The sequence below is a fragment of the Papaver somniferum genome, chromosome 2 (genome assembly GCF_003573695.1).
Source record: "Papaver somniferum cultivar HN1 chromosome 2, ASM357369v1, whole genome shotgun sequence".
NCBI lineage: Eukaryota > Viridiplantae > Streptophyta > Magnoliopsida > Ranunculales > Papaveraceae > Papaver > Papaver somniferum.
In genome coordinates this window covers 194,578,084-194,598,666 of record NC_039359.1, presented here as the reverse complement: position 1 = coordinate 194,598,666, position 20,583 = coordinate 194,578,084, and the positions used below count along the sequence as shown (strand labels likewise).

At 37.3% G+C, this 20,583-nt stretch overlaps 1 protein-coding gene across 1 annotated transcript; it reads left to right on the top strand.

Moving 5' to 3' along the window:
- Positions 1-12,868: 12,868 nt before the first annotated feature.
- LOC113350108 (long chain acyl-CoA synthetase 6, peroxisomal-like) lies at positions 12,869-18,848 on the top strand. Its single transcript, XM_026594192.1, has 23 exons — positions 12,869-13,224; positions 13,680-13,740; positions 13,873-13,950; positions 14,084-14,155; positions 14,236-14,317; positions 14,503-14,608; positions 14,701-14,777; positions 14,882-14,926; positions 15,039-15,125; positions 15,515-15,604; positions 15,691-15,770; positions 15,883-15,976; positions 16,096-16,184; positions 16,285-16,373; positions 16,593-16,722; positions 16,835-16,953; positions 17,082-17,205; positions 17,294-17,380; positions 17,599-17,702; positions 17,796-17,881; positions 18,016-18,102; positions 18,194-18,280; positions 18,368-18,848. Exons 1-23 carry the CDS (start codon positions 13,107-13,109, stop codon positions 18,455-18,457), a joined length of 2,082 nt encoding a protein of 693 aa, XP_026449977.1. The 5' UTR covers positions 12,869-13,106; the 3' UTR covers positions 18,458-18,848.
- Positions 18,849-20,583: the final 1,735 nt, after the last annotated feature.

Sequence of the window (20,583 nt, the reverse complement as noted above, 5' to 3'; positions counted from 1 at the left end):
AGAGGTTGAGATTTCGGGGTGGCTTCTTCAACAGTAAAGAGTCGCTTGCCCGACACAACGCGATTGAGGGCTGTAAATATGTCTTGACGCTGCGCCTTGGAGAAATATAGGATTTCGCACACACGCTGCATCATGTACTGCACAGTTTTGTGAACGGAGTCCCCAGAGAGCATACAACTCCTGACTGGAAGAGGATCTCTGTGAACTCCCTCATTGCCAAGTTGAAGTTCTCCCGCATCTACCTTTTCCTTGAAGATACGCTTCAATCTATTGCACTCATTAGTCGGGTGATGGACGAACCTGTGGTAACGACAATACTTGGGATTCGTCATTTCCTCTTCAGTTGGCGGGCGCCTGATATGAGGCATCTTGATGGCATCATCTTGAATCCACTCTTCCAAGAATTCAATTACTTCTTCGATTGGGAATGGTAAATCCAAGGCGGCTTCTCCGGATTCTTGGTGTTGCACATGAGCTTTGGCCGCGGCTTTTCGAGGTGGAGCCACCTGATGTGCTGGTGTTGCACGCTTGGGTTGTTGTTCTGCCGCTGGAGATTTCCTTTTCCCTCATTCACTCACCACGCTTACAGAGAGGCCAGTGTTATATTGCTTGTTGATGAGGCGTCTGTTTCCTCGAGTTTCGCGTGCGTCTTCACCTTTGGCTGGCCTGGTTCTTTCTAACAATGATGGTGCTGTTGTGGCCGACCGTTTAGAGGCTTCATGAAGTTCAGAGAATGTATGGAAGCGTAGATTCTCCAATAAGGCGCGGTAAATGGGAACCATGCCATTGATGCAAGACTCCACCAATTGTTGCTCAGTCATGTTTGGATTGTGACAATCCAATGCCCGAATTCTGAATCTTTTGACATAATAATTTGGATGTTCATTGTTTCGTTGGAACATCCTTCCTAAGTCTGAAAAGGTGATTTGCTCAGACACAAAGAAATACTTCTTGTAGAAAGTTGCAACCATCTCACACCAGTTGGATATGTTGTTTGGCGCAATGTTGTTGTACTGGGGTATGCTCTTCCAGTAAGTGACTTTGAATATTCTTTCAATTGGAGGACATGATTGTCTTCGTGCTCATCCAAGAATTCTAAAAATCGAGAGATATGTTCATGTGCATTACCAGTGCCGTCATAAAGGGAGAATTGGGGAGAATAATATCCCCCCGGAAGACGAACTCTTTGCACATCAGGAGGATACGGAGGTTGATGCTGCTGCATGGCCACCGGGTTTTCTCTGTATCGATTTCGTAGAAGTCATTCCAAATCTTCACGTGTGATGAAATTGGATGGTCGATTCCTCTCCAATGGGCGGGGTTCTTCATCTACAATGGTGCGCCCCACTGAAGTACTGGTGCCAGGGGTATTAAAAGTGCTCATCATTGGCTCCGGTCGGCGTGGTTCTTGCGGTAACCGCTCCGTTAGTATCTTGAGGAAAGTAAGTACCTCCTTCTGAGTTGAAGCCATGTCTGTCTGAGCCTTAGCAAGAACTTCCTGTCTTTCCATCAAATCAGCAATGGTGATAGGGGGTTGGCCTCCTCTGGTTCCTCCAGTCTCTCGTCCCGATGGTGGGATGGCGGCGGCTCTGGTGACAACTGGGGGCGTCACGCTTGAATAAATTGGGGATGGCGGCAGCGGCTCTGGCTCTGGTGATCGGAGGTGTAACGCCTGAGATAATGCTTCATGTACCGCTGGTGCTGATCATGCTGACAGGTGGTACATTGATGTCACTGGAAGGGACGTTAATACCAAGGACGTTCTCAGCACTGGTGGCATCAGGGCTTGTTGCTGATCCGGATCTGAGCTCTACCATCTCGAAATTGGGATTGAAAAAAATGAAATTAGAAATTGATTTTGCAACCGAGAGATTAATCTCCCACTATGGTCGCTAGTTATTTATGGGTGAAAATTGTTTCTGCTGGTTTTGGTAAATTTGGGTGTGTGGATGAGAAAAGAGTCTAAATCTAAAACAAATGCACTGCACGAGAGTAATTTAGATTCGAGAGATCAATCTGTATAATCCTGGCCTAAACCAAGAAATGGCCATTCCAGTCTTGCTTCGGTCACAAAGTGAAGGAGCAAGATTGGTCTTAAGGAGGGAAGCGAAAAGGGTGTTGAAACTAGAATGGTTAATTCTGAAGGTGTGGCTATTTTATGACTTGTATCAGAATATAAATTGGCTTGCGGAATGTAAGCTATCAGTTCTTTGGGTTTTCTGGATACTGTGTTATTTTTCCGACCAAAACTTGTTGTTTGGTGGAAACAGGTGAAACCTATTTATACAAGTCATAATTGAACGCACCCTGGTCTCGTAGTAAATGGGAGTGATTGAGTGACGGAAGAGTGGAGTAATGTGAAACCGCCATAAACCACGCTTCCATGATGAAGGAAACATATTTGTTTACACCCATTACTTCTTGCCACCACTAACTTCCCTGTTTCCTGACACTTTCTTATAATGGGCGTGTTGCACGCCGCAAGCTGTAAACCGCCAGACCAATACCCTGATGAGTATCCCCCAGTTTGTAACATGTTTGATGTCTCGAGTATTTTCGTGGAAAACGTGTAGCAGTCTTCTACGTGTGGCAAGTCAAAGTCAAGAGACTTACCATAGGAAAATAACATGTGATGCTATTAGGCTTGTCTTGGCTGGTCGCCAGAAACTTGCCACAGGCCTGTCAATTCCATGGCGAATTTGGACGCTAAGATTGTATCTCATGAGAAAGGGTGGCCATTGATTATGGCCACATCCTTTTGGTGCCCGTCAATAGCACAGTGGTGCCATTGATACATGTTAATGGCGTGGTGGCGCTTTTAGCGCATGCCAGTGGCACGGTGGCATGGTCAGCGCATGCCGGTAGCACAATGGTGCAAGTGGCGCATGGCGTATCCATGGCCGCCAGATTTTGGAACATTTGTGTTGGAATCAAATGTGGTGTGGCAACATCGGTTCCAGTAGCCACATCCATCCCAACATTCCGTGGAACATTATTTGGCTTGGTTGGCGTAGCAAGTTTGCCTAAATTAGGGTTTGGCATGCCGAAACCCTAATTAACACATGCGGCATGTGACCGTGGCACAATGGTGTTTTGTGCAAGTGATGCCAGAGCCACGCCAAAGGAACCGTAGCAATGCCATCATGTGGAAATGGCCACATGAGCAAGTATTTCCACGAGTGGCTATGGTGTGGCGTCTTTATTAGGGTTTCCTAAGTCTGCACGTCTCGTGGCATGTTGTGGGGACCAAAATAGCATAGTTTGTGCCACGACTGGAAATTAGGGTTTCATCCATCCCCACTAAAGCAAGATCGTGCTTATGGTTAGAATAACCACGTTGTAGTCCGTTATGCTGTTGGCCACGAACAAAAAGTGGGTTGGCACGTAGGTGCGCTATCCATGGCGCGTTGGCGCGTTTGGTGTGCTACTGCGGCAAGGTAGCACGTTTGGCATGCGGCTTGGCATGCTCGTTTGGCATGCGTCTTGGCATGTTCGTTTGGAATGTGGTTTGGCATGCTCGGCATGCCATTAGCAAGCCATTGGCGCGGTCTTTGTGAAGCCAACTTGGAATGGTGACCACTTGAGGCAATTCCACCTCTTTTAATATTGTGGCAGGTTTAGAGAAACCTGATTGGTCAATAAAAGAGAGGGCCGGCCAAGCACGGGCGTGGCCACACTTCTAACATGGGTGTGGCAAGTTTAAAGCGACTTGATTGGTCGATGGGAAATAGGGCGGGAAAGTATGGGCCCAACCACAACTTATGTGCGTGTGGCGAATTTAAGGCGACCTGATTGGTCGAGGGAAATAGGGACGGTTTTGGTAACAGGGGGCGTGGCCGATGGCAAATGGCACCGACTGGCCTAAGGCATGGCCACGCCTCCCCTTATTGCTGCTCCTATTCTGCGGCTCCTTTATTTCTTGTTTTCTGATTCTGGGCAAAATTTTGCGCCCACTAATCCATGGAAGATTTAATTACCTAGTTTGCCTAGGCTTAATTTCGATATGCAAGGTCTGATATTACTGCGCGAGGCGCAAAACCCTAATTTTTGCAAATTAGTCAAGGTAATATCTGAATCTTGTGAATTATCACAAAATTGATTGAATTCAATGTGTTAACACAGAGTTCTTTAAGTTCAATGTCAGAGAGCAGTATGCTTTCTGATTGAGTACTTTATGCAAAGACCTTATCCTTGATACTTGGAAATTTGTGCTACTCTGCTGCGAGTGAACACAAATTTTCATGCCATATCAATATTAAGGGTTCAGCTGGGAAACATATCACATAAGGCATTCAAAGAAACTTATATTAACCGAATAATGCAGGCAAGGTGCCAAAATTTACATAATATCTGGGATTGTTGCTACATGCACCATTCTGGATAGATTTCATATATATATATTGAGTTGCTCAATAAATGCGCCAGTGAAGAGGTTGAACACTCATCACTTTCACATGGATCTGTCTCTTTGCAGGGTGACGGCCTATTAAATGCACGGTTTTACAAATTTAGCCCTGAACTAAAAACCACCATCAACAGAAAGATACAAACTCAGAAGAAATATGATTATCTTCATCAGGTTTAAAATTCTCATATGGTTTTGACGTAAATCCAGAAAACTCACCTGATCGATTTCCTATTGTTTCCGACATATTTACTTATTTAAATGAAAAGAAACATCGGAGTAATTACCACCGATCATTGAAAAACCATTAAAACACCTGAATTAATGAAAGAAATTTGTAAGAAACGAAGTAGATCGAAAATTAAATGTTACCGAGTCGAACCGATTTTTTTGCCTGAGTTAGACCGATTCGCAGAGCTCTTGTTTGAGTGCTAATTTTTTTTTTTATAAAACAATAATGAATACTACCAAAAAGATATCAAATCTTCAACGAAAAAAATTCTTCATAAACACGTCTCAAGATTGATGTAACACATGAACTAGCACCGACGAATAATCAACTTAATAAAACATACTCACATCCAACTATGCTAATAAAGAACCTCTTGAACCTCCCAAATAACCAAACCAACAAGGCACACAACCTTACAAGATATTCTAGCCTAGAGGAGTCCACCAACAAAACAACAATAAATCATATTTTTTTAAGCAACAACAACAAATCTAGTGGAGCACAAGGAAGATAAACCATAAAATTCTTCACTAAACAGGTTCAAGAGTTATCTACGGATGGAGTAAAACGAGAAGATTCATAACAGAAGCCAACAAACTGGCCATCTAAAATAACCAAGAAGAAGGTACTTCATGACTTGGATCAAATTTGTTGAGCAAATGGTTATGAAAGAAGATTTGGAAAAGGCATGGGATAAATTGGTTAAATCTTCGGGATGGTAAAGACCAATTTAGGTTATTCAAAGACAAAACGAAGAAGAAAATTTTGTAGCAGCATATCAATCAGAGGGTGTTTCCCTAGATTAGTGACTTCCAAATGAATTCAGATATAATTAAATTCATCTAGTACCCAGCTAAAAACGAGATAACAGATCTCCACCTGATAAAAAATAGTAAGTGCGTATCAAAATCCAAGGTAGTTGCCAATTAATCGGACGACATCAGGAACATCAGCATCAGCAGAAAATTAGGGTGTAACTTGAGCGAATCAAAGAAGACTAGACGAATTAGGAACCTCCAAACCACACCCATCTCAGCAAAAAAATGTTGGATAAACAGATAATCCCATACGAAAAATTGAAACCACATAGATCTAACCATATGCAACCCTAAGTGAGACTCAGGGCCGACAAATTTAGATTAGCAGATAGAAATTTGAGAAACCATGGATGGTTTTAGGGTTTCAGAGAAAAAACTTCGATCAACTGACACCTAGCGAATTAATCGGCTAGGTATATATATTCGTGATTTGGAAAAAGTGCATAAATTTGTGTTCAATGCGTTTCACATACCTCAATTCATCATGAAAAACTAGTGTTCAATGTGTTTCACATACCTCAATTCGTCGTGAAAAATTTGGTATATATATGTTTACTAATTAATACTCTGTTAAGCACGTCTATAGATGAATTTTTAAGAGTCAGTTATTTTCATTTTAATTAATATTAAAGATACTATTACGCTGCATGGCTACATATTTTGAAGGATCCGTGTTGGATGCTTCCTAGACACTATAAATTGCAGCCGCTATTAAAAGGTTTAAACCCTTGACATAGGATATGGGAAGAAAGTAGGAATCCATCGTACTAAAGGATAGTTTCCAACTAGATTTTGTTTATCGAGATTTTATATCTTAGTTAAAATTTTGTACAATAATACTATTACGATTTTTTTTTTGTTAGTTTGTTATAGTGTCTGCTAAACGTTTATCACTCTTTTTTTTCTTCAAATTGAGGCATCGAATCGCCTGTAAAATCGTGAATCATATAATACAATCGATAAAAGAAAAATATTTCTTACATTATAATTTTAAGGATAAGATGATTTTACGATGTAAATGATGAAATATATACATATAAATTAAAGTGTTGCATACGAGTTTCACTTTGTTGTAGCGTCTCAATCCGCTGATTATGAGTAACACAAAACTTTCGCATTGCATCCATGTAATCCTTGTTGGCCTTTATCAAAGCAATTCGAGTAGACAAGAAGTTCAGACCTTCCATATGCTGACCTAGGAATGACGAGCCACCGGTATCATTACTGTATTCCGCTGCAAAGTGGTACTTGTCGCTGCCTACGGCTCCTCATTAGACAACTATCTGTACTTCTACTCAAGAAATTTAGCCTTCTTATTAAAAATTCACAAGTAATTCCATATATTTACGCAATCACAAGGACAAACGTTACAAGATACGGTACCAACTGCAACAACTTATGTTTTCTCCTTGTATGATCGATGATAGCCGCAATAATGTCCTTGAAAACATCGATTCTAGAAGATAAGAATGAGAAAACCTGAATCATTCACCTGCCAACAAAAATGAAGAAAAGTCAAAATCTACAAGATATACTGAAAATAAATAAGAGCACGTAAACACTCACTCAAAATAAAAGAATCCTGGCTCTTGAAAAATTCATACTCAAGAAAAATATCAGATAAATTAAGTCAAAAACGATGAATTCCAAATATAATAAAGATGATTTTATATACAACAACGTCTACATGGCAAAGACAATTCCGCCATCTGTAATTGGAAAAACGCAACACTTCGACAGCTCCGCCTTAGCAACAGTATCCGCACCAACGTACCAATGCATCATCGTCAGCGTTGGAATCAACAGACCAAGTATATTCCACCTAAGACCTTCCGCAACAGAACCCACTGAAGGATTTTATATCCTTATTTTCATTAAGAACAAAATACAAATATGGATATTATATTCCATATGTTCTCCTAAAGAAAATGGGCTACTATTAATGTAGATGTCAATCCCAACTAAATGAATACTATGTAACTTAAGAACAATACATGTGCATCGTCAAGCCTATAAATATGTAATTTTAGCTTTAAAACCAATAATTCTGTTTCGAACAGTTAAGTCCAGATTCAACTTGAAGATTCTATCAATAAAGTGCAAACTCCTTCTCTTATGTCTCTTTACTGGTGTTTTAGCTTACTTATGAGTTCATTCTTGCTTGGATGTAGTTGTTAACTTTTTAGCACCTATTATGTATTTCTTATCTAAAGCTCAATTAGGATTAGTTGATATGTAAAAGTTGATAATTGTTGATTACAAAAGCATATTGCGATTACTAATTTTAGTCATGACACCAAAAAATTGCACGTAAATTATATGGCCTTTGTTGGATAGATTACTCATAATATATCTATTGCATTGATTAGCTTATTTCACATATTTTGATGGTATACGATGATTCAAGGAAATTGACGAAGTATTTTTGTAATGAAGTATTCCACGGCTTTTGATAATAAAGGATTAAGTAACAATTTTAAATATTAATCATAGTGCATGTTTTGTGATTGCAGAAGAACCCTAAGCCAGTAATCTAAACTCGCTGGTAGTTTTAAATTTTAATTAATTTCTGTTATAAATTTAAAGAATCACGAATCTCCAATTTATGTAGGTCTTCTTAAACAATTAACAACCAATACCTCTATGTGGAATAAATTTATTCTTATTACCGTGCTCTAATCTATATTTTTGAAGTATAAGAACTTGAATAATTTTATCTGGTTACGACATCAATCGTCTGATATTGGTCTAATCATACGAGATTTAGGAGGAATGTGTGATGAAGCGAAATGACTCTTCCTGAGCGTATTTAGGAAACCGAGTGTACGGATATGAAGAAAGGTGCGAATTAGTTGTTAACCATGTTAGAGAAATGGATCCTCTAGATCCTTGGATAAATCAAGGTAATATTCTTGCTATCAAGCATATTTGTTAGCTTTATCCAAATGAGAATAATATTATGTTAATAGACTAGGAAATCGGGTGACTGACACTTAAGCTAAGAAAGTTTGAAGAAATAAGCTAGATTTTGAGTACTTTATCAATGTTCCTCCTGACATATTATTGTTAATCAGATAGGACGTCTCATAATGTAACCCGTAAAAATTAATTTCTTCAAAGAAATAATCATGTCTTATGAATAAATAGGTTTGTGGGATGATAGGTTAGCTAGTTAGAAGGGGGTGCATATTCTCTTATCGCAGTTGGACCAATTGTTGGTAATGGTAGGAGTAACTCGTTTTTATTTATTTGTTTAGATTCAACCGTCAATTGTCTAAATGTATATAAGTGTTATATATAAACGTTTTTGCATCCTGGGGATTTCAAATTTTACCGTGTCTCCGTATCCGTAGCATGTCTGAGTCCGTGCTTTTCAGTTTGCGGGGTAATAAGCATAGTTAAAAATTCCGTGTACATGTAAAGCTTGTGACAAGGAACATTTTGGTACTAATCTTCTGGGAGAAATTTGAATTTTGTTCCACTACTTGGTCAACCATTCATGATTTCGGGATAACCCGGGATAACTTCAGTACGTGTGTGATTGGTTTTAGAAATATATATTTTTCATTATTAAATTATTATAAATAACTTTTTAATGTGGAAGTAGTATGATTTGTAGTTTGAAAGATATTTAATGTATGTAATATATCACGAACATTCTAGTGGTTTAGCGGTATATTTTTATGTCAAAGTTTCGAATCCTTGAATATGAGATTTCGGGTTTAAATCGTATGGCGAACTAGAAGGGGCGAATAATTCACACGTAAATTTAAAATGAAAATTTTGTGAATGGGTGAATAATCGCACATAAATTTGAAAGGGTGAAAGTATGTGACTTTGATATGAGGATGTCAAAAGTTTAAATACATGCGCATGAGATTTTGGGGTTAGATCATTTGACAAACTAGAACAGGCGAATTATTCACATGTAATTTGGAAGGGAGATTTTGGACAAGCAAATACTCATAAATATGGAAAGGTCATAAAATGCATGACTTTAAGTTGGGGTTAAGTTAGTAAGGTCGTGTGGTACCTAAAAGTTCGCGAATGACACGCGAATTTTTAACTAGGCCAAGTTAGGATTACACATTTTTGTTTGTTGAAAATGCTACATATCCCTCAAAATATTTCCTCACTTTTATCTCCCATTACGTGGTACTCATCTAAATCTTCATCTAGGGATGATAAATCCTTTGGTACCCGTGGTAGTACCATCTAAATAACCATCGGTGAGTACCTTTACGACACATAGATGGTGAAAGGAGTGGAGATACGAAGCGTTAAGTCCATTTTTGTGCACGTTCCTCTAAAGATTGTATATTTGACATGTTAATGATTGGATTAATTAACTGATGAACCCATTACCATCCATGTTTAGAATCTTAATTGTTTGTGCAAAAATATTTACCCAAGCATTCATCGGAATGCATGTCAATATATTAAATCTTTGTTGTTTATTCAATTTCACCAAAAACTGTTAGTGAAACTGGAATTGATGTTGAATGATTGATCTCCAATAGTTGATTTAATTTCACCATATATTGTTGATGAAACTGAGATTGATGCCGAAAGGTGTGGAATACCAAAGTCACTCCGACGCCCAAGTAAGAAAATGGCTCTATGCATCTGTGAAAAGGAGAAAATGAATAAAAATTGTGTACCTTTTGAGTTGGATTTCATCCTTTATTTACAGGCTGAAAACAAATTTTGTTGATTTGTTTGTACTTATCCCAAATAACCACTTAGATTCGTATCTATCCCCTTAAGATTTATAGTTATCCAAGAGGCCTGTTTAGATGCCACTTAAAAAGTTTTTTTTCCGACTTCCGGAAGTAAAAAAGTCAAAAATTAATTTAAGTATACAGTTTCAGAATGACTTGTATAAGCAAAAAAGTTGTTGTGTGTTTAGATGTACATTGAGAAGTAGCTTTTCGACTTCTAAAAGTCAAAAGGCAAGAAATCAGTTTGGAGATATTATTTCAAAACGACTTCTAAAAGCAAAAAAGTTAACTCTTTGTGAAGCAAAATGTCTCTACCTTTGACTTCTGTGACTGACAGAAGCGCTTGTACTTCTGGTATTCAAACACACAACAAAATATTTGTGCTTTCGACTTCTGGGATTGACTTCTGCTTATGGTATCCAAATACCCTCTGAATAACCACATGGATTCGTATTTATCTCCTCAATATTTGTATCTATCTTGGAAGATCCATGTCTATCTTCAGAGTATTTATGTATCTGTTAAAAGATCCATGTCTATCTTGTCAAGATTTGTATCTATCTTGCAAGATCTATATTTATCTTCACAATAATCGTGTTTATCTTGAAAGATCCATGTCTATCTTATCACGATACGTATTTATCTTGGAAGATCTATGTCTATCTTCACAATATTTATTTTTATCTTGAAAGATTCATATGTCCATCTTGTCAAGATTTGTGTTTATCTTAAAATGACCTCCATTCCAAATCATTGAGATTTCGTAATAAGCCAGATTTGGGCTTCCAAAATAAGCCAAGTTGGTTTCTATGATAAGCCATAGGGCTTCCATAATAAGCTAGGTCGGGCTTCTTCAGTATGCCAACTTAGTTCTACAACAAAAATCGGGATTCCACGATAAGCCAGATTGTATTTCTTTAATGAATCAAGTTGGTCTTTAAAATAAATATCCAGCTTATAACATAAGCCAGATTGGGCTTCCTCAATGAGGCAAGTTGGTTTCTACAATAAACTATCGAGCTTCCACACCAGAGTTAGTTTCTATAATAAACCGTCGGGCTTCCACAGTAAGCCGGATTGGCCTTCTACAATAAACTAAATTGGTTTCTATAATTAACCGTCGAGCTACCACAATAAGCAAGATTGGACTACCATAATAAGTAATAGTTGGTTTCTATAATAAACCATATGGCTTCTTTAATAAGCTAGATTGGGCTTCCTCAGTAAGACAATAAATCAAGTTGGTTTCTACAGTAAAACATCGGGCTTCCATAATAAATCAAATTGGGCTTCCTCATATTAAAGCCAAATTGGTTTCTACAGTAAATAATATTGGGCTTCCCAAGAAGTTAAAGTTAGTTTCTATAATAAATCACCAGACTTCTACAATAAGCCATACTAGATTTCCACAATACGCCAAGTTGGTTTCTATAATAAACCATCAGGCTTCCACAATAAATCCGAGCTGGTTTCTGTAACAAATCATATGGTTTTAATATAAGGCAAGTTGGTTTCTACGCTAAACAATCGGGCTTTACAATAACCCAGAGTTGGTTTCAGTAATAACACTATACCGTTTCCATAATAAACCGGACCAAGTTTTCTCAATAAGCTAAATGGTTTTTACAATAAATTATCAAGACTTCCGCGGTGAACTAAACGAGCTTTCATATTAAGTCAAATTTACGCCAAGCCACACTTAAGAATCCATGATAACTGATAAGCCATATCGCCGTTACCGGTAAATCTATATATCCTCCACATGTTCGAGGGTATAAAATCAGCCTTCCTTAGCTCCCAAAACTATGTTGGAAAAAAAATGGGTTTCACAAAGGATGAATGACACAGAGAAGAAGGTGTTGCACTCCAAAACTTTCAAGGCTTGTATAAATTTCTTTTAGACAAATATTTCTACCCTCCCAATAACAATTGGCGATTACAACAGGTATGTGAAATATTGCCTTCAGGATACAATGAAAGCCCTGCAACGAAAACTGAATTCAAGGTTTGTACCCCTTGATTCAATCAAGAACACACAAAGAGATTTCTGATTTCTGATGATGCTTTTTGAAATAGAGAAAACAGATTGATTTTTCTTATATGTTAAACGAAACTGGGAGAAGCTATTTATAAAGGGTTTTGCACCTGTTGGGAATAGGTTTTTTTTTTATTCGCCAACAGGTTTCTATTCACGAAACGTCAGGTTCCTTCATCAACAGACATCAATGGTGTCTTTTGGATTCGAAATTTTCGAACAGGCTTTTATCGGCCAAATAAAACCTTCAGTTCAAAAAAAATTCTTCCGGGGGCGTTGCCCCCTTGAAACCCCCACCAGGGGCGGTCTCCCCTGGACCCCCACGACCTGACCTGTCAGGTCGACCACAGCCTGGGGGGTGATGCCCCCAGAACCCCTTTGGTTAGCGGTGTTGAAAATATTCCAACAAACTAAACTAGTGGGGAGATTGGAATGTCAAACACACACTAGTTACAGGATGTGCACAAAATCGGGCTCGGCAGGATTTTTGTTCGTATAATATACTTCGTCAAACAGATGATAGCTACCAATTTGGCAATTTCTGAATTCTGGCTGACCTGTTGCAAGATGCAAACATTAGAAGGCCATCCTTATCCATTGAAAATTAAAATAACGAAACTTATCTCATCTCAGCCGTATACGCCATCACTCTTCGTTGGAACGCGTGCCAGATCTTCCACCAACTTCAACATTTTGTTACTTTTTTCATTTCATTTATATTTTTCACTTACTCTTAGAGCATCACTTTTAGATGCTGGAATACCATCACCTATCTCTTCAACAGTCATCGAATCTGAAACCTTAATAATCCCCAAAAGAAAAGAAAAAGAAAAAAACCCTACAAATTTTGTATCGGAATCAAAATATAGTTTATTGATTTCCCGCGGAAAAATCAATGTCTACAACAGCTCAACGTCGATTGAAGGCAATTCAAAATCATCTAATCACATCTACTTCTACAAATTCACAACAACTTGATACTAATGAAACTGCTGGAGGTGAATTTGTTCATGGTATTTTTCTTCTTTCTCTTGTGTGTTTTATTTTCGTTGTTGGTAATTTTAGGGTTTTAACTGTATTTTTATGTTAATTTGTGATAAACCTTGATCTCTCTGTCGCATAATACAAATAGAATCATAATTTTTATGTGTAACTTGAATGCGTATCTATGAAGTACTCATTTACTTCGAAAGTTCGGATTTTGTTGTTGTTCATAACTGTGGTTGATTATAGCTGGCTCGTAAGATTGGATCTTAACTGTGAACATTTAATAGAATGGAACTTTTTGGTTATTCCGAAGTTATTGTGCTGTTTTTTTTGTCTTGTGCTGGATTCTATTTGATACTTGCTTCTGTTGTTGGAGCCTTGTGTACCAGTTGGGCATCCTTGCTTTAAAAATGACTACTAGGTCTAGTTTTACATTGATCTGTGTAAGTACTGAAATGGGACTGGATGTGTTTGTGAGCAGGCCAAGGCTATAGTGTAGTTCTTCCGGAGAAGCTGCATACAGGAAAATGGAATGTATACAGGTATCCCCACCTATGAGTTTTTTGTTGATTGATACAAAGGCTTAAAGTTAACAAATGAGATGTTGCTAAAATTTCATAATGTTGGGTGCACTGGTTTTAAATGTGTAATAAATATGTCATTTTTTGTGGCAGATCTGCAAAATCTCCTTTGAAGCTTGTGAGTAGATTTCCTGATCATCCTGAAATTGGAACTTTGCATGACAATTTTGTGTGAGTATTTCTCATTCCTTTTACATTTGCTAAGTTGGCTTTGCTTTTTGGTTCTCTCATGGTTTTACCTTCTTAGACGAATTATTTCATTTTTTATGATTTCAGTTCTTTGTCATTAATGTTGTGAAATTAGGCATGCTGTTGAGACTTTTCAAGATTACAAGTATTTGGGGACACGAATTCGGGTGGACGGAACAGTTGGAGAGTAAGTTAGTGTTCTCAATTGGACTTTATAAAATTTGTTTCACCTACTTTCTTCTGTTAACTTATTCTCTACGATTAAAGGTACAAATGGATGACATATGGAGAAGCAAGTACAGCCCGGACGGCAATAGGTTCTGGCTTAATTTATCATGGTATTCCAAAAGTGAGTTTTTCTTTTACAAATTTGTGTTCAGATACTCAAATGTTTGGTTTTTTCTGATTCGCTTACCTCTCCATGCATCTTTTCATTATTTTTGTCGAACATATATGAAGTTCTGTGTCCGAGAATGGTGGGAAGTGTTCCTTCTTACTCTAAAGTTTACTTGTGATATTTTCTTTTTATGATAGGGATCTTGCATTGGTTTATACTTCATTAACCGACCGGAGTGGCTTATTGTCGATCATGCCTGTTCGGCATATTCTAACATTTCGGTACCTTTATATGACACTTTAGGTATGACCTCAGCTGTTTTGTGAATAACAACTGACGTTATGCCTGCCTGTTGAAGAATTATAATCTTATGAATTATATGTTGGTCCTTGTAGGTCCCGATGCTGTTAAGTATATCGTGAACCATGCTGTTGTACAAGCTATTTTTTGTGTCCCGGAGACGTTGCACAGTGTGAGTTTTTCATGCATGCCTTGAGCCATTTTTATGATGGTACAGGTTTGTGTTTGGTTGTGAATTGACTTTGTGACGTTTCTTAATTTATCTGGAATTCGCAGATGTTGAGTTTCTTGTCTGAAATTCCATCTGTACGACTAATAGTGGTAAGAAATTATAGTCACACTCTTTCTAGATTGAACTACTAGTCATTGAAAACCCCGCTGCCTTCGTTCAAATAATTTAACTCGCCTATATTCGTTTTGTTTTCCTTAACAGGTAGTAGGGGGAGTAGATGAACACATGCCTTCACTTCCAAGATCATCCGGGGTTGAGGTTATATCATATTCAAAATTACTGGCTCAGGTACAACTTCTGGAATACTTTATTGTATCCTATTTGTTAAGCTTCTTGTTAATTGTGCCTAGGCTTCCACCCAAGCATAAGGAACCCATGCCGAGGTGTCCTTCTATGATGGGACATGACTAGGTGTCGTGTAGTGCTTTTTCTGGTCTTGTTTAATCTTTTGTTTTGCTGCTTGTGATGCGCAATCATTCTGAAATGTTTATATTGAGATGTTTATTGTTCATATTCAAGATTTTATGTTTGCCCCTGTTTAATCGTTTGTCAGACAAACTTGGTTGGCCTTTGCTTCTATTTACCTGATGATGTTTTGCTAATCTTTTAGATGATAGTCATGTAGAGATTTATTTATAATTTAGTTGTTTGATCGTGCTACAAATTTTCCTTTTTAGGGATGTGGAAATCCTCAACCATTTGCCCCTCCAAACCCCGAAGATATTGCAACCATCTGCTATACAAGTGGTACTACTGGGACCCCTAAGGTATGTATTTTATAATGAAGCAACTTCAGATTACCCGTTTTGCAACTGTTCTTCTCTTTATTTGACTGTGTTGTGTCTTTGAAAAGGGAGCAATACTGACTCACGAGAATTTGATTGCAAGTGTTGCCGGTGCCACTATTTCCGTCAAATTTTACACTTCTGATGTGTGAGTGTCGTTTAGTCTCCCTGTGCCATTCATTTTTCATATGTTGTTTAGTCTGTTTTATTTGTTCTAACTTGATCACAGTTGTTTTTAAAATCATCTTTATGCTTCACAGCTACATTTCCTATCTTCCTCTGGCGCACATATACGAACGGGCAAATCAAGTTATGACTGTTTACTTCGGAGTTGCAGTTGGTTTCTATCAAGGGGTATGGATTCACTGGTTGTAGGGAAGCATATTAGTTTCAGCCTCGCCACAATTTTCCCTATACTGATTTACATGATAATAGTTTCTCTTCACAAGTTAACATGCCATCTTTATCTTCAGGACAACTTGAAATTGATGGATGATATGGCTGCTCTGAGACCAACCATATTTTGTAGCGTTCCTCGGCTTTACAATAGAATATACGCAGGGTAATTTGGCCAATTAATATTCTGTCAATTATTCCTTCATTACAATATTGCATTTAAGTTTGTATATTTGGTCCGTTTAGTCTAACGTTGATTCCCACAGAATCACTAGTGCTGTGAAATCATCAGGGGCTCTTAGGGAGAGGCTGTTCAATGCTGCTTTTAATGCCAAGAAACAGGCGATAATGAGTGGTAATAAAAACGAAGGAGAACTAGCAGAATTAATTGTGAATCATCTCTTCAGTATTCTATTTGGTCCAGCTATTTTTGTCCACCTTAATCCCATCTTACACTGACACAGTAGGATCTGAAAGATTGAGATTGTGAATCCTGAACCTTTTTTTAGTTAATGTTGATCATTATACTTGGTATTTCTTACTCACTTTCTTATTTATGCATTAAATGCTTCAGGTAAGAATCCATCTCCTATGTGGGATAGATTGGTATTTAACAAAATAAAAGATAAACTCGGAGGACGGGTTCGATTTATTGCTTCAGGTGCATCACCTTTGTCTCCAGATGTCATGGATTTTTTAAGGGTGTAAGTTTCTTTTCCTTTTCGGTGTGTGGAACTAAGTCCTAACAGTTCATGTTCTATCCTTTGCATATATCGAGTACTCGATTCATAACAAGACTTGTGAATTTTTTCACAGGTGCTTTGGTTGTCGAGTATCTGAAGGGTATGGGATGACCGAAACTTCCTGTGTTATTAGTTCAATGGATGAGGGTGATATCTTGTCTGGCCATGTGGGCTCTCCTAATACTGCTTGTGGTAAGCATGTTATAGATGTAGATGAATCAGTCATTCTGACTGGAATTGGCATCACACACGTATCTTTCTCTGTATTTGTCACGTGTTTTTCTCTTGTTGAATTAAGCTAATTTTCTCTTCTGTTTCAGAAATTAAGCTTGTAGATGTTCCTGAGATGAATTATACATCTGATGACCAGCCATATCCGCGTGGAGAAATCTGCGTCAGGGGTCCTATCATTTTCAAAGGCTACCATAAAGATGAAGTGCAAACGTACTTGTGTTAAACATACCATGCTTTCATGTCATATTGTGAAATTTCTTGAAAAGAGGCCAACTCATGATTCTATTAAATGGTATAGGCGTGAAGTTATTGATGAGGATGGTTGGCTACATACGGGAGATATTGGGTTGTGGTGGCAGGGAGGACGCTTAAAAATCATTGACAGGTTAGATATCTAGGTTATCTTTCTCAATGTGTTTTTAATACATTTTCTCTGTTATGAAACCCTTTTTTTCCTAGATTAGCAGAAATAACTAATATGTGATTGTCGAGACCACCTTCAGATTTCTTCCCTAAATAATCATATTTATAATACCTACAAAAATGTGTGTTTCTCACATTTAGGTATTCCCCTTCTGAAAGATTCTTGTGTTATTTTGACAGGAAAAAGAATATTTTTAAGTTAGCTCAGGGAGAATACATAGCACCAGAGAAGGTTGAAAATGTATATGCCAAGTGCAAGTATGTTGCACAGATCTTTGTATATGGTAAGCATTTCTTGGGTACTACTTTATCTTTGCAGTTTATCTGGCCAAGTATTTTTTCCTAGCTGACCTTTTGTGTGCTGTTTTTTTTTTCAGGTGATAGTCTGAACTCCTGCTTAGTAGCAATTGTTTCTGTTGACCAAGATTTATTAAAGGCTTGGGCCGACTCTGAAGGCATCAAGGTTGTTCTCTTTTGAACTAGCACATACATACACTGTGAATATAAATATATCCAAGTATTATCTAAACACTGTTCCTCTCATCAAAATAGAATACTATGATGGTCAATGTAATAGTGGTGCTATGTTTTATGTAGTACGAATCTTTAGGGCAATTGTGCAATGATCCAAGAGCAAGGGCAGCTGTTATGGCGGAAATGGATGCTGCTGGAAGGGAAGCTCAGGTAAACATCCACGACCCACAGCTTTTTATAAAAAAAGGTGGAAACGACTATTTATAATATGCTCCAAGCTTATTTTTGTTATCTGCTGCAGTTGAGAGGTTTTGAGTTTGTGAAAGCCGTAACTTTAGTCCTTGAGCCGTTCACTTTGGAGAATGGCCTTCTTACTCCTACATTCAAGGCGAGTATTTCATTTATATAGGTATATGAAGAAAAACGGGTACTAAATGTTCAACTTTTCATTCTTTCCTTCTCATTTACTTTTCAGGTCAAGAGACCCCAGGCAAAAGCGTACTTTGCAAAAGCAATATCAGACATGTATGCAGAGTTGGCGACATCTGATCCTATCCCCATGTGAAGTACAATTTTATTTTTGTTGACACTAGATAATAATCATTCAGAAAACAGGGAGTGCATGATGTGCCTCCCGTTAACTAGTAAAATCACAGAAAGCAAAAGAAAAACGACAGAAATGTCGGACCCAAACTCGAGTACAATTGAAAGGGTTGTTACCATTTTTAGCTAAGGTTCTATCTTATTCGGGAAGCAAGGGAGGTATTGAAGGCCAGATTAAACACCAAAATCTTACTGTTGAAGAAGTGTTGAAACATTCAGCAAAAATAAATTGTTACTATAGTAATTACAGAAGTCTGTAATTTGTATCCTTGTATCATTTTCTAGATTATCCCTAATAAAATTTGTCATTTTGGTAGTTCAAGGCAAATTACCCGGGCTTGGGTTTACTTGAACCCATAGGATTTTGAAGGCCGCACTTTCTCTCTTCTATTTATCGTGTTTTGAGGCATACCGGATTTTTTCGAGGGTCACTGAATAAAAAACAACATCACCTATTATCCATCCTTTTTGATAATGGAATAGCTATCCTTACATAATTAGTGTTAATGATTATGATTAGATTTGATTAATTAGGAATTTTCAAGATTGATTAAAAATTAAATTATTAGTGTTAAATTAGTAAAGAAATCAAAGTCATGTGAGAGATTTAGAATTTTTGAGAGTAAGAAGAAGAAGTGAAAAAAAATTGGGTTTTGAGATTTTAGTGATTAGAAGTGACCAAAAAGTGTGATTCAAATTAGGGGTAGACTTCTATATGAGGTTTAATGTCCTTTTATAAGTTGAATCTATCAAAAATTTGAATTTTAAAACCCAGATCTACTGACCAGATGAACAGTTCGGCTGGTAACTTGTCAGGCGAACCTCTGTGTTTCGGCTGATAAGTTATCAGCCGAACTTTACTTTGTAACTCACGAAATTAGGTTCGGCTGATTCGAACAAAATCGTTGTTAGCCGAACCTATGTGTATTTTCAAAAAACAGAGGTTCGATTGATATCTTGTCAGCCGAACTTCACTCTGTAACTGACGAATTTAGGTTCGGTTGATTCGAACAAAATCTAGCAAAATCGCATTAGCCGAACATAGTGTTTCTCTAAATCATAAACTAGGTTCGACTCAAAATTGATATTCCAAGATCAGGCGAACTGATCTTCTGAAAACCCTAATTTCATCTTTGAAATCATATTTTATCGATCAAACAAAATAAAATCAATCAAAAACAAGATTGGTTTGTTACAAATGCATTCTAAAATACGTATAAGAGCAATTGAGATTTGGATTTCGCACTCCAACATCGCTCACTTCTATTCGTGTTTCCTTTGATTGATTGATTGTTTGATTGAATTGGAGTCCAAGATGTCTAAGTTTAAAGGTTATTTTGATTTTTGATTTTTGAGGATAAGGGGCACTCTAGTAATTAGATTGTTTAAGGATATATAAGTAATTGCACTACCTTTAGACACCCTTTATAAAACCACTCTAGATGGGATAATAAATAAGTATGCCTCAAAAAAAATTCAGTATGCCTCAAAACAAGTTTCTTTTATAGCCTGTTTGGATACAGAAGTAGAAGCAAGAAATGCTTCTGAACTTCTCAGAAGTTAAAAAGTGGATAAGTTAGTTTGGCAAGGACTTTACTTATAAGTTGAAAAGTCAATAAGTAAGTTTGGCAACACAATAAAAGTAGAAGTCAAAATATATTTGGTTTATAGAATAATAGTTAAGAAAACATAACATCATCGATTTTGTTGCCTTGCGTTTTTAGGGGCCACTCAAAAGGAATTAGGGGCCAACAATAAAACAAAATAAGGTCACCCAAACGTAAATTGAAGCCAGCCCTTATCTCGCGTAAATCGTAATGGCAAAATTGCCCTTACACATTCGGTAGATATTATAAGATTTTTATCCTCCGAATGAATTCGGTAGATAAAATAAACAATTTGCTTCTGATTGTAGTCAGGTTAATATTTGGATGAGATTTGTTTCATTGTTTTCATTTGTTTTAATTTTTGAGTTATAGAGAAGAAGAAGAAGAAGGAAAAAAAAAGGGAAAAACCATTTTTTTTAATAATCAACAAATATGGATGGATACGAAGAAGAAGTTGAGAATCATCGTGAAGAACATAATG

Excerpts from the sequence above, each read along its gene's own strand:
- LOC113350108 (XM_026594192.1), top strand. The coding sequence starts at position 13,107 with ATGTCTACAACAGCTCAACGTCGATTGAAGGCAATTCAAAATCATCTA. Across the intron at positions 16,185-16,284 it reads TACAATAGAATATACGCAGG|AATCACTAGTGCTGTGAAAT; the intron begins GTAATTTGGCCA and ends TGATTCCCACAG. Across the intron at positions 16,374-16,592 it reads GAAACAGGCGATAATGAGTG|GTAAGAATCCATCTCCTATG; the intron begins GTAATAAAAACG and ends TAAATGCTTCAG.